The 14,248-nt window shown below is 42.3% G+C and overlaps 1 protein-coding gene across 1 annotated transcript in view; it reads left to right on the forward strand.

The window, feature by feature from the left end:
• FAM120C (family with sequence similarity 120C) overlaps nucleotides 1-14,248 on the forward strand; it is a 214,320-nt gene that overhangs the window by 90,048 nt on the left and 110,024 nt on the right. The window contains exon 3 of the mRNA XM_053695997.1: nucleotides 4,387-4,469. Within this exon, the coding sequence (XP_053551972.1) occupies nucleotides 4,387-4,469 (83 nt within the window). The remainder of the gene's footprint in view (nucleotides 1-4,386; nucleotides 4,470-14,248) is intronic.

Consider the following 14,248-nt stretch of genomic DNA (forward strand, 5'->3'; position numbering starts at 1 on the left):
GTACTAAGACCGCGAGGGATTTCGGTAGCTCCGTACCTAGACGACATTCTAATACAAGCTTCAAGCTTTCAAACTGCCAAGTCTCATACAGAGCTAGTTCTGGCATTTCTAAGGTCGCATGGATGGAAAGTGAACGAAAAGAAGAGTTCTCTTTTTCCTCTCACAAGAGTTCCATTCTTGGGGACTCTTATAGATTCTGTAGAAATGAAGATTTACCTGACAGAAGACAGGTTAACAAAGCTTCAAAATGCATGCCGTGTCCTTCATTCCATTCAACACCCGTCAGTAGCTCAATGCATGGAGGTGATCGGCTTAATGGTAGCGGCAATGGACATAGTACCTTTTGCACGCCTACACCTCAGACCGCTGCAATTGTGCATGCTAAGTCAGTGGAATGGGGATTACTCAGATTTGTCCCCTACTCTGAATCTGAATCAAGAGACCAGAAATTCTCTTCTATGGTGGCTTTATCGGCCACACCTGTCCAGGGGGATGCCATTCAGCAGGCCAGACTGGACAATTGTAACAACAGACGCCAGCCTACTAGGTTGGGGCGCTGTCTGGAATTCTCTGAAGGCTCAGGGACTATGGAATCAGGAGGAGAGTCTCCTTCCAATAAACATTCTGGAATTGAGAGCAGTTCTCAATGCCCTTCTGGCTTGGCCCCAATTAACAACTCGGGGGTTCATCAGGTTTCAGTCGGACAACATCACGACTGTAGCTTACATCAACCATCAGGGAGGGACAAGAAGCTCCCTAGCAATGATGGAAGTATCAAGGATAATTCGCTGGGCAGAGTCTCACTCTTGCCACCTGTCAGCAATCCACATCCCGGGAGTGGAGAACTGGGAGGCGGATTTCTTGAGTCGCCAGACTTTTCATCCGGGGGAGTGGGAACTTCATCCGGAGGTCTTTGCCCAAATACTTCGACGTTGGGGCAAACCAGAGATAGATCTCATGGCGTCTCGCCAGAACGCCAAACTTCCTCGCTACGGGTCCAGATCCAGGGATCCGGGAGCGGTTCTGATAGATGCTTTGACAGCACCTTGGAACTTCGGGATGGCTTATGTGTTTCCACCCTTCCCGCTGCTTCCTCGATTGATTGCCAAAATCAAACAGGAGAGAGCATCAGTGATTCTAATAGCGCCTGCATGGCCACGCAGGACTTGGTATGCAGATCTAGTGGACATGTCATCCTGTCCGCCTTGGTCTCTACCTCTAAGACAGGACCTTCTGATACAGGGTCCATTCAAACATCAAAATCTAACTTCTCTGAAGCTGACTGCTTGGAAATTGAACGCTTGATTTTATCAAAACGTGGTTTTTCTGAGTCGGTTATTGATACCCTGATACAGGCTAGGAAGCCTGTTACCAGAAGGATTTACCATAAAATATGGCGTAAATACCTATACTGGTGCGAATCCAAAGGTTACTCCTGGAGTAAGGTTAGGATCGCTAGGATATTGTCTTTTCTACAAGAAGGTTTAGAAAAGGGTTTATCAGCTAGTTCATTAAAGGGACAGATTTCAGCTCTGTCCATCTGGTTACACAGGCGTCTGTCAGAAAATCCAGACGTCCAGGCTTTTTGTCAGGCTTTAGCTAGGATCAAGCCTGTGTTTAAAGCTGTTGCTCCGCCATGGAGTTTAAACTTAGTTCTTAACGTTTTACAGGGTGTTCCGTTTGAACCCCTTCATTCCATTGATATAAAATTGTTATCTTGGAAAGTTCTGTTTTTAATGGCTATTTCCTCGGCTCGAAGAGTCTCTGAGTTATCAGCCTTACATTGTGATTCTCCTTATCTGATTTTTCACTCAGACAAGGTAGTTCTGCGTACTAAACCTGGGTTCTTACCTAAGGTAGTCACTAACAGGAACATCAATCAAGAGATTGTTGTTCCATCCTTGTGCCCAAATCCTTCTTCAAAGAAGGAACGTCTTCTACACAATCTGGATGTAGTTCGTGCCCTCAAGTTCTACTTGCAGGCAACTAAAGATTTTCGCCAAACTTCTTCCCTGTTTGTCGTTTATTCTGGACAGAGGAGAGGTCAAAAAGCTTCTGCTACCTCTCTCTCTTTTTGGCTTCGTAGCATAATACGTTTAGCCTATGAGACTGCTGGACAGCAGCCTCCTGAAAGAATTACAGCTCACTCCACTAGAGCTGTAGCTTCCACTTGGGCCTTTAAGAATGAGGCCTCTGTTGAACAGATTTGCAAGGCGGCAACTTGGTCTTCGCTTTAAACTTTTCCAAATTTTACAAATTTGACACTTTTGCTTCTTCGGAGGCTATTTTTGGGAGAAAGGTTCTTCAGGCAGTGGTTCCTTCTGTATAATGAGCCTGCCTATCCCTCCCGTCATCCGTGTACTTTTGCTTTGGTATTGGTATCCCAGAAGTAATGATGACCCGTGGACTGATCACACATAACAGAAGAAAACATAATTTATGCTTACCTGATAAATTCCTTTCTTCTGTTGTGTGATCAGTCCACGGCCCGCCCTGTTTTAAGGCAGGTAAATATCTTTTAAATTATACTCCAGTCACCACTTCACCCTTGGTTACTCCTTTCTCGTTGATTCTTGGTCGAATGACTGGGACTGACGTAGAGGGGAGGAGCTATATGCAGCTCTGCTGGGTGAATCCTCTTGCATTTCCTGTTGGGGAGGAGTTATATCCCAGAAGTAATGATGACCCGTGGACTGATCACACAACAGAAGAAAGGAATTTATCAGGTAAGCATAAATTATGTTTTTTTACTTGCATTTTTCTGCAATCAGTTCTCTGCATTGTTAGCATGTTAGATAATATTGGGTCTGCACCTATTCTATGCATTTCAATCTGCAGTGATTAATAGGCAGATAGACACCCTCACCTGAAGCTGCTGGACAGGAAGATAATAGGGAAGTGGCTGCTCGATAGCTAATGTCTGCTCTGTGTACACAGATCAATTTCAGACCTGTTAAGTTGCATAACTTTGCTGCAAAACAAGCGGACAGCTCCACCTACTGGCTATTTTAATTACTGCACATGACTGAAAAAAAAAGGTTGTTATTCTGAAACGGTGCAAAATGAACCGGCTTAAACCGAGGGCCACCTGTATATATGTGTATATATATATATATATATATATATATAGTATTTTGAAAATAGGACTGCACTCGCTGGATTTAAGCATAAAACTTATTTTATTGTGGTCCACCACAATAAAATAAGTTTTATGCTTAAATCCAGCGAGTGCAGTCCTATTTTCAAAATACTGTGAATATTACTGACCTGGCACCCTGGTTGGTGACTGGAGGAGATTGAGAGTGCAGATACACATGGAGGATATATATATATATATATATATATATATATATATATATATATATATATTAAAAGGTGCAAGAAAAAAACAATAGAGTTAATAAAAAAGAGAGACAGCAATTAACGAGTGGGGAGTACGAGTCAGGTATAATATAATAAAAAGTAAAGTTAAAATATTGTTTAATGTTATAAAACTTTTGTATTCATTTTTTCCCTGCAGAATTTGAAAGGGATGTGTATATAGTAATGGCCCATACTTAACAGCAAAAGAGATTTTTCCAATACATAATGGTAAAAAAAACATCTCAACCTTTATTCCTTCTTAGAAGTAAAATTACATAAGAACTATGTACTTTCATAAAACAATATTTAAAGATCTAAAGCTTGTTCGCCTAATACACAGCCATAATCATAGACTGTTATCAACATAGGTTGCCATTTAAAAACAAACAAACAAATCCATGCCACTTTTGGCTTTGTCGAGAACCTATTAAAAACATAAAAACATTAACCTTTGGAGTACCGTATAGCAAGTAATTTAAATGTAATCAAAAAATTCAGTGTTTGCAAGTAGAACTATGAAAAATCATGGACGTTTGAGGGTAACATCTTCAGTTATTTAGATATAATTTGTGATGAACCTGATTTTCCCCGCACACAGACTGTACAATTCTGTTAAGCATTTCTTAAAGCAATGTGACTATACTTTATATTACACAAGTTTTTGTTAGAATCAGTAAAAAGGATACGAAACCCAAAAAATTTATTTTGTGATTTAGACAGAGCATACCATTTTAAACAAGTTAAAAATTTATTTCTATGATCAAATTTGCTTCATTCCCATGGTGTTCTTTGTTGAAGAGATACCTAGGTAGGTGTCTAGAGCACTAAATGGCTGCCATATAGTGCTCTAGACACTTGCATGCTCCTGAGACTGTAATAATAGAAGTAAATTGGAAAGTTGTTTAAAATTGCATGCGCTATCTGAATCATGAAGGATAAAAATGTGGGTTTCATGTCCCTTTTAATTACACGTATGATACATATGTTGTTTTAGTGAGTTTAGTAACAGTTGTGTGTCTTCAGGTAACCACATTCTTCCTGATGAGGATCTGGCTGCGTTTCACTGGAGCTTGCTAGGACCAGACCATCCCCTGGCGTCACTGAAGGTAGGCCTTAGCCCCTTTTTGTATTAATTTTATGTCCCATGACAAGAGGTATATGTGTGTAACAACCAATCATCGGCTAGCTTCCAGTTGTGCATTGCTGCCTCTGAGCTTACCTAGGTATGCATTTTAACAAAAGAACTAAATAAATTTGCTAAACTGGATGTAAATTGAAGTTTCTTAAAATTGCATGTTTTATCTGAACTATGAATGTTTAATTTATATTATGAGTTGAAAGTAAACTCAAAAACCAAACTTAAAATATTTTGTGCATGTTCATGTATTCCCCCATAGAAGTCAATGGAGAGAAAAAAAGTGGAAAGAAAACCTAACGCTCCACTCTAGCGCAAACACGATCGCATATTCTTGTGTGCGCTAACCCGACATGACAATATGAATATTTCACATTCTAATGTTCTACACATAACAGAATATGTTCTATTTATTCATAAATACATATTTCTACATATATCTGATTTCTCCAACATAGGTGTGTCCGGTCCACGGCGTCATCCTTACTTGTGGGATATTCTCTTCCCCAACAGGAAATGGCAAAGAGCCCAGCAAAGCTGGTCACATGATCCCTCCTAGGCTCCGCCTACCCCAGTCATTCTCTTTGCCGTTGTACAGGCAACATCTCCACGGAGATGGCTTAGAGTTTTTTAGTGTTTAACTGTAGTTTTTCATTATTCAATCAAGAGTTTGTTATTTTCAAATAGTGCTGGTACGTACTATTTACTCAAAAACAGAAAAGAGATGAAGAATTCTGTTTGTATGAGGAAAATGATTTTAGCAACCGTAACTAAAATCCATGGCTGTTCCACACAGGACTGTTGAGAGCATTAACTTCAGTTGGGGGAACAGTTTGCAGTCCTTTGCTGCTTGAGGTATGACACATTCTAACAAGACGATGTAATGCTGGAAGCTGTCATTTTCCCTATGGGATCCGGTAAGCCATGTTTATTACGATTGTAAATAAGGGCTTCACAAGGGCTTATTTAGACTGTAGACATTTTTTGGGCTAAATCGATTGATATTAACACTTATTTAGCCTTGAGGAATCATTTATTCTGGGTATTTTGATATAATAATATCGGCAGGCACTGTTTTAGACACCTTATTCTTTAGGGGCTTTCCCAAAGCATAGGCAGAGTCTCATTTTCGCGCCGGTGTTGCGCACTTGTTTTTGAGAGGCATGGCATGCAGTCGCATGTGAGAGGAGCTCTGATACTTATAAAAGACTTCTGAAGGCATCATTTGGTATCGTATTCCCCTTGGGTTTGGTTGGGTCTCAGCAAAGCAGATACCAGGGACTGTAAAGGGGTTAAAGCTTAAAACGGCTCCGGTTCCGTTATTTTAAGGGTTAAAGCTTCCAAAATTGGTGTGCAATATTTTCAAGGCTTTAAGACACTGTGGTGAAAGTTTGGTGAATTTTGAACAATTCCTTCATGTTTTTTCGCAATTGCAGTAATAAAGTGTGTTCAGTTTAAAATTTAAAGTGACAGTAACGGTTTTATTTCAAAACGTTTTTTGTACTTTCTTATCAAGTTTATGCCTGTTTAACATGTCTGAACTACCAGATAGACTGTGTTCTGAATGTGGGGAAGCCAGAATTCCTATTCATTTAAATAAATGTGATTTATGTGATAATGACAATGATGCCCAAGATGATTCCTCAAGTGAGGGGAGTAAGCATGGTACTGCATCATTCCCTCCTTCGTCTACACGAGTCTTGCCCACTCAGGAGGCCCCTAGTACATCTAGCGCGCCAATACTCCTTACTATGCAACAATTAACGGCTGTAATGGATAATTCTGTCAAAAACATTTTAGCCAAAATGAACCCTTGCCAGCGTAAGCGTGGATGCTCTGTTTTAGTTACTGAAGAGCATGACGACGCTGATATTAATATCTCTGAAGGGCCCCTAACCCAATCTGAGGGGGCCAGGGAGGTTTTGTCTGAGGGAGAAATTACTGATTTAGGGAACATTTCTCAGCAGGCTGAATCTGATGTGATTACTTTTAAATTTAAATTGGAACATCTCCGCATTTTGCTTAAGGAGGTATTATCCACTCTGGATGATTGTGAAAATTTGGTCATCCCAGAGAAACTATGTAAAATGGACAAGTTCCTAGAGGTGCCGGGGCTCCCAGAAGCTTTTCCTATACCCAAGCGGGTGGCGGACATTGTTAATAAAGAATGGGAAAGGCCCGGTATTCCTTTCGTCCCTCCCCCCATATTTAAAAAATTGTTTCCTATGGTCGACCCCAGAAAGGACTTATGGCAGTCAGTCCCCAAGGTCGAGGGAGCGGTTTCTACTTTAAACAAACGCACCACTATTCCCATAGAGGATAGTTGTGCTTTCAAAGATCCTATGGATAAAAAATTAGAAGGTTTGCTTAAAAAGATGTTTGTTCAGCAGGGTTACCTTCTACAACCCATTTCATGCATTGTCCCTGTCACTACAGCCGCATATTTCTGGTTTGATGAACTGATTAAGGTGCTCGATAGTGACTCTCCTCCTTATGAGGAGATTATGGACAGAGTCAATGCTCTCAAATTGGCTAATTCTTTCACTCTAGACGCCTCTTTGCAATTGGCTAAGTTAGCGGCTAAGAATTCTGGGTTTGCTATTGTGGCGCGCAGAGCGCTTTGGTTGAAATCTTGGTCGGCTGATGCGTCTTCCAAGAACAAGCTACTAAACATTCCTTTCAAGGGGAAAACGCTGTTTGGTCCTGACTTGAAAGAGATTATCTCTGATATCACTGGGGGCAAGGGCCATGCCCTTCCTCAGGATCGGCCTTTCAAGGCAAAAAATAGACCTAATTTTCGTCCCTTTCGTAAAAACGGACCAGCCCAAGGTGCTGCGTCCTCTAAGCAAGAGGGTAATACTTCTCAGGCCAAGCCAGCTTGGAGACCAATGCAAGGCTGGAACAAGGGAAAGCAGGCAAAGAAACCTGCCACTGCTACCAAGACAGCATGAAATATCGGCCCCCGATCCGGGACCGGATCTGGTGGGGGGCAGACTCTCTCTCTTCGCTCAGGCTTGGGCAAGAGATGTTCTGGATCCTTGGGCGCTAGAAATAGTCTCCCAGGGTTATCTTCTGGAATTCAAGGGACCTCCCCCAAGGGGAAGGTTCCACAGGTCTCAGTTGTCTTCAGACCACATAAAAAGACAGGCGTTCTTACATTGTGTAGAAGACCTGTTAAAAATGGGAGTGATTCATCCTGTTCCATTGAGAGAACAAGGGATGGGGTTCTACTCCAATCTGTTCATAGTTCCCAAAAAAGAGGGAACATTCAGACCAATCCTAGATCTCAAGATCTTAAACAAATTTCTCAAGGTCCCATCTTTCAAGATGGAAACCATTCGAACTATCCTTCCTTCCATCCAGGAAGGTCAATTCATGACCACGGTGGATTTAAAGGATGCGTATCTACATATTCCTATCCACAAGGAACATCATCGGTTCCTAAGGTTTGCATTCCTGGACAAACATTACCAGTTCGTGGCGCTTCCTTTCGGATTAGCCACTGCTCCAAGGATTTTCACAAAGGTACTAGGGTCCCTTCTAGCTGTGCTAAGACCAAGGGGCATTGCAGTAGTACCTTACCTGGACGACATTCTGATTCAAGCGTCGTCCCTCCCTCGAGCAAAGGCTCACACGGACATCGTCCTGGCCTTTCTCAGATCGCACGGCTGGAAAGTGAACGTGGAAAAGAGTTCTCTATCCCCGTCAACAAGGGTTCCCTTCTTGGGAACAATTATAGACTCCTCAGAAATGAGGATTTTTCTAACAGAGGCCAGAAAGACAAAGCTTCTGGACTCTTGTCGAATACTTCATTCCGTTCCTCTTCCTTCCGTAGCTCAGTGCATGGAAGTGATCGGGTTGATGGTAGCGGCAATGGACATAGTTCCTTTTGCGCGCATTCATCTAAGACCATTACAACTGTGCATGCTCAGTCAGTGGAATGGGGACTATACAGACTTGTCTCCAAAGATACAAGTAAATCAGAGGACCAGAGACTCACTCCGTTGGTGGCTGTCCCTGGACAACCTGTCACGAGGGATGACATTCCACAGACCAGAGTGGGTCATTGTCACGACCGACGCCAGTCTGATGGGCTGGGGCGCGGTCTGGGGATCCCTGAAAGCTCAGGGTCTTTGGTCTCGGGAAGAATCTCTTCTACCGATAAATATTCTGGAACTGAGAGCGATATTCAATGCTCTCAAGGCTTGGCCTCAGCTAGCGAGGACCAAGTTCATACGGTTTCAATCAGACAACATGACGACTGTTGCGTACATCAACCATCAGGGGGGAACAAGGAGTTCCCTAGCGATGGAAGAAGTGACCAAGATTATTCTATGGGCGGAGTCTCACTCCTGCCACCTGTCTGCTATCCACATCCCGGGAGTGGAAAATTGGGAAGCGGATTTTCTGAGTCGTCAGACATTGCATCCGGGGGAGTGGGAACTCCATCCGGAAATCTTTGCCCAAGTCACTCAACTTTGGGGCATTCCAGACATGGATCTGATGGCCTCTCGTCAGAACTTCAAAGTTCCTTGCTACGGGTCCAGATCCAGGGATCCCAAGGCGGCTCTAGTGGATGCACTAGTAGCACCTTGGACCTTCAAACTAGCTTATGTGTTCCCGCCGTTTCCTCTCATCCCCAGGCTGGTAGCCAGGATCAATCAGGAGAGGGCGTCGGTGATCTTGATAGCTCCTGCGTGGCCACGCAGGACTTGGTATGCAGATCTGGTGAATATGTCATCGGCTCCACCTTGGAAGCTACCTTTGAGACGAGACCTTCTTGTTCAGGGTCCGTTCGAACATCCGAATCTGGTTTCACTCCAGCTGACTGCTTGGAGATTGAACGCTTGATTTTATCGAAGCGAGGTTTCTCAGATTCTGTTATCGATACTCTTGTTCAGGCCAGAAAGCCTGTAACTAGAAAGATTTACCACAAAATTTGGAAAAAATATATCTGTGGGTGTGAATCTAAAGGATTCCCTTGGGACAAGGTTAAGATTCCTAGGATTCTATCCTTCCTTCAAGAAGGATTGGAAAAAGGATTATCGGCAAGTTCCCTGAAGGGACAGATTTCTGCCTTGTCGGTGTTACTTCACAAAAAACTGGCAGCTGTGCCAGATGTTCAAGCCTTTGTTCAGGCTCTGGTTAGAATCAAGCCTGTTTACAAACCTTTGACTCCTCCTTGGAGTCTCAATTTAGTTCTTTCAGTTCTTCAGGGGGTTCCGTTTGAACCCTTACATTCCGTTGATATTAAGTTATTATCTTGGAAAGTTTTGTTTTTAGTTGCAATTTCTTCTGCTAGAAGAGTTTCAGAATTATCTGCTCTGCAGTGTTCTCCTCCTTATCTGGTGTTCCATGCAGATAAGGTGGTTTTACGTACTAAACCTGGTTTTCTTCCGAAAGTTGTTTCTAACAAAAACATTAACCAGGAGATTATCGTACCTTCTCTGTGTCCGAAACCAGTTTCAAAGAAGGAACGCTTGTTGCACAATTTGGATGTTGTTCGCGCTCTAAAATTCTATTTAGATGCTACAAAGGATTTTAGACAAACATCTTCCCTGTTTGTTGTTTATTCAGGTAAAAGGAGAGGTCAAAAAGCAACTTCTACCTCTCTCTCTTTTTGGATTAAAAGCATCATCAGATTGGCTTACGAGACTGCCGGACGGCAGCCTCCCGAAAGAATCACGGCTCATTCCACTAGGGCTGTGGCTTCCACATGGGCCTTCAAGAACGAGGCTTCTGTTGATCAGATATGTAGGGCAGCGACTTGGTCTTCACTGCACACTTTTACCAAATTTTACAAGTTTGATACTTTTGCTTCTTCTGAGGCTATTTTTGGGAGAAAGGTTTTGCAAGCCGTGGTGCCTTCCATTTAGGTGACCTGATTTGCTCCCTCCCTTCATCCGTGTCCTAAAGCTTTGGTATTGGTTCCCACAAGTAAGGATGACGCCGTGGACCGGACACACCTATGTTGGAGAAAACAGAATTTATGTTTACCTGATAAATTTCTTTCTCCAACGGTGTGTCCGGTCCACGGCCCGCCCTGGTTTTTAAATCAGGTCTGATAATTTATTTTCTTTAACTACAGTCACCACGGTACCATGTGGTTTCTCCTATGCTATTATTCCTCCTTAACGTCGGTCGAATGACTGGGGTAGGCGGAGCCTAGGAGGGATCATGTGACCAGCTTTGCTGGGCTCTTTGCCATTTCCTGTTGGGGAAGAGAATATCCCACAAGTAAGGATGACGCCGTGGACCGGACACACCGTTGGAGAAAGAAATTTATCAGGTAAACATAAATTCTGTTTTTTTTTTTTTTTTTTTTTTTACAAATGTTTGTGCTCCATTCGAAATCTAGCCCTTTATGGGGTATTACTTTTAGATGCCCCTTTAAAGACAATTTCTTTCTCCAACATTGGTGTGTCCGGTCCACGGCGTCATCCTTACTTGTGGGAATATCTCTTCCCGAACAGGAAATGGCAAAGAGTCCCAGCAAAGCTGGCCATATAGTCCCTCCTAGGCTCCGCCCACCCCAGTCATTCTCTTTGCCGTTGCACAGGCAACATCTCCACGGAGATGGTTAAGAGTTTTTTGGTGTTTAAATGTAGTTTTTTATTCTTCTATCAAGTGTTTGTTATTTTAAAATAGTGCTGGTATGTACTATTTACTCTGAAACAGAAAAGGATGAAGATTTCTGTTTGTGAGAGGAAGATGATTTTAGCAGACAGTAACTAAAATCGTTTGCTGTTTCCACATAGGACTGTTGAGATGAAGTAACTTCAGTTGGGGGAAACAGTTAGCAGACTTTTCTGCTTAAGGTATGACTAGCCATATTTCTAACAAGACCATGTAATGCTGGAAGGCTGTCATTTCCCTTCATGGGGACCGGTAAGCCATTTTCTTAGTCAAGCAAACAGAATAAAGGGCTTAATATGGGCTATAAAACTGGTAGACACTTTTATGGGCTAAATCGATTGCTTTATTTGGACATTTTTATACATGTTTATGCTGATAATTCACATTTATAAACTTGGGGAACGTTTTTTTTTTTTTTTTTTTTTTTTTTTTTTTTTTTTTTTTTTTACAAAAATATTAAAATGGATACCTTTACTTCACAGTAAAATACAATTAATTACAACAATAAACATTAAAATATGTACAATATGATAGAAGGGACGTCTCCCCCAAAAAACTGGACCACCACCCCAAAATGCGCGAACAAAATTCCCAACAAATGTCCTGCATGAGCGCCACAATAAGATACAGCAAAAGTGTTACAACGTCAACATCGATCCCGAGTGAATTGTTCACAATCTTTGTAACAGAGTTTCTTATGTTGGCTGATCGAAAAAATGTTACAGTTCATCAGATAGTGTCAGCGTGAAGTAAGTATAATTAGGTTGTTCATAAGAGTTAAACGATCATGTTAAACACCTTAAAATCAGGTTTCCTTTGTACTCACACTTTTCCAAATGACTGTGATAACGGTTTGTTGGCTCACACTGTTGGAGATTATTATAAGTAAACGATATCTCCAAAGTGTTAGTAACCTTTCTTACTTGCTTGAGTCGGCTGAACCAGGTCAGCGTGATTGGATACTGCTTTTTTTACTCCAAAATCCTATGCTTGAGTCGGCTGAACCCGGTCAGCGTGATTGGAGACAGCTTGTTTTTCCAAACTTCTTATGCGCCAGATATTGCAGGATTCCAAGGGGAGAACGGAAATCCACAGACCCGCACTTAGCGTGGATCACTCAAGATCGATACCAACACCGTAACACCCTTGCCGCATCCCACCACAACGCCCATACAAAACATCCATCAGGAACCTCACCCACACATTCCAAGGTGGCAATCCAGCTCTCCAAGGGAGACGTCCCCCCTACCATACCACACACATTTTTTTTTTTTTTTTTGAAATAAAGCTTTATTGAGTGACCAGTATTAGATGACAAACAATGAAAAATCAACAGTATTTACAAATCAGGTGATACAGAGGCATTAGAATATGCACATCATGTAATGAAGATAATTCTCTCATAGCAATTCAGCATCATATCTCTGGTACACTGTTCTCATATGTTAGCATAATATTATACAGTACATCTGTATATTATATCTATTGATAAAGGTATAACATTTTCATGGGTATTAAGTCATACCCTGTATAGATAACAAACAAAAAGAAGAAAGTAAGAAGAAGAGTTAGGAAGTGTGTAGAGGGGTGGTAAGGGAGGTTAAGGAGAGAGGGGGAAGAAAAAAAAAAAAAAAAAAAAAAGGGGGGAGGGGAGGGAAGCTAAGAAGGGGAGGCATGGGGAGGGTGTGTTGGATGTTGTTGGAGAGTTCTGTGAGGGAGGGAGCACAAGGGGGAGGTGATTAGCACTACAGGCGGTAAATTCCTATCACTGTAATAATTCCAGTGCTATAGTCTCAGGGCCCTCCAAACTGCCACATGCATACCTCCAGGACACGCCACCCCAAGTCAATCAATTAGTTTAGGTTTTCCAAGGCCTTCAAACACCTTTGCCTTCCCAGATCATTAACATATGTTCATGTAGGGCAAGTTTTCCAGTCCTGAGGTAATGAAACCTCTCCAGACCAAGCAAGTCTCCGACCCCTTGTCTCCATTCATTCAGGCTTGGTGTGTTGACAGACTTCCAGTACTTTGGAATTAGGCTCTTCGCGCCATTTAGCATCAGTAAAAACAGTTTATATTTCGCTTCTACCACCAGTTTGGGGAGGGCATGGTATATCAGATTGCTCGGGTTTGGGGGCATTATTACCCCAAGGAGTCGGCTGCATTCGGCAAAAATTCTTATCCAGAACTCTTGTATCCGCGGACACGTCCACCAGATGTGCAGTATGGAACCAGACTCCCCGCAGCCCCTCCAGCAGTCTCCATTCATTTGTGGATAAATTTTACTTAACCTCTGTGGTGTCAGATACCACCGGCTTAAGAATTTGAAGTGCATCTCCTGAAGTCTCATTGAGACCGAGGCCTTCTTCGCCCTATTAAAGATCTGTAGCCAGTCTTTTGAGGCAATATCCAAGTTAAGATCTGTGCACCATGCGTTTGTGTAAGAGGGCAATAGCTCATCACTGCTTGTGAGTAACAGCTTATAAAGACGAGATATCAAGTGACCAGGTACTTGGGCCATTGTGCAAATGTGTTCCAGAGATGTCTTTTCTCTTGTAAAGGGGGATTTATCTTTATATCCATTCACATAATGATGGAATTGTGCCACTCTAAACCAAGAGGAGAACAGCCATGCATCCCATTCTTTTAACTTTTCCTGAGTCTGTATCTTGCCTTGATGAAAAGCATTAGATATAGCGGCCTCTGCCAATGTGTAAGGATTTCTCCTGGGTTCTGCTCCAGTTGCTAAAGCGTTTTCTGGGTTATCGAACACCGGAGTCACCGGAGAAGGAACAGAGGAGATACATTTATCTTGTTTGATCAAAGAGTCCCATATGCAGAATACATCCTGTAATAAGGGGTATTGTGAAATCGACAGTGGCCGATGTTTTGCCGATATCCATGCGAGTGCGCCTACATTTCCTCTCTGTAGAAGTTCGCGGTCCAGATCTACCCAAGCTTTATCCAATTGGTTATGGCACCAATGGACCAATCTCTGAACAATGATTGCTTTAAAGTATATCTTTAATAGGGGGACTCCCGCGCCTCCCCTATCTCTAGGCAGGTACATTGTATTTTTCTTGATTCTTGGTTTTATATCCTTCCAGATATACA

This window comes from Bombina bombina, chromosome 12 (assembly GCF_027579735.1).
Source record: "Bombina bombina isolate aBomBom1 chromosome 12, aBomBom1.pri, whole genome shotgun sequence".
NCBI lineage: Eukaryota > Metazoa > Chordata > Amphibia > Anura > Bombinatoridae > Bombina > Bombina bombina.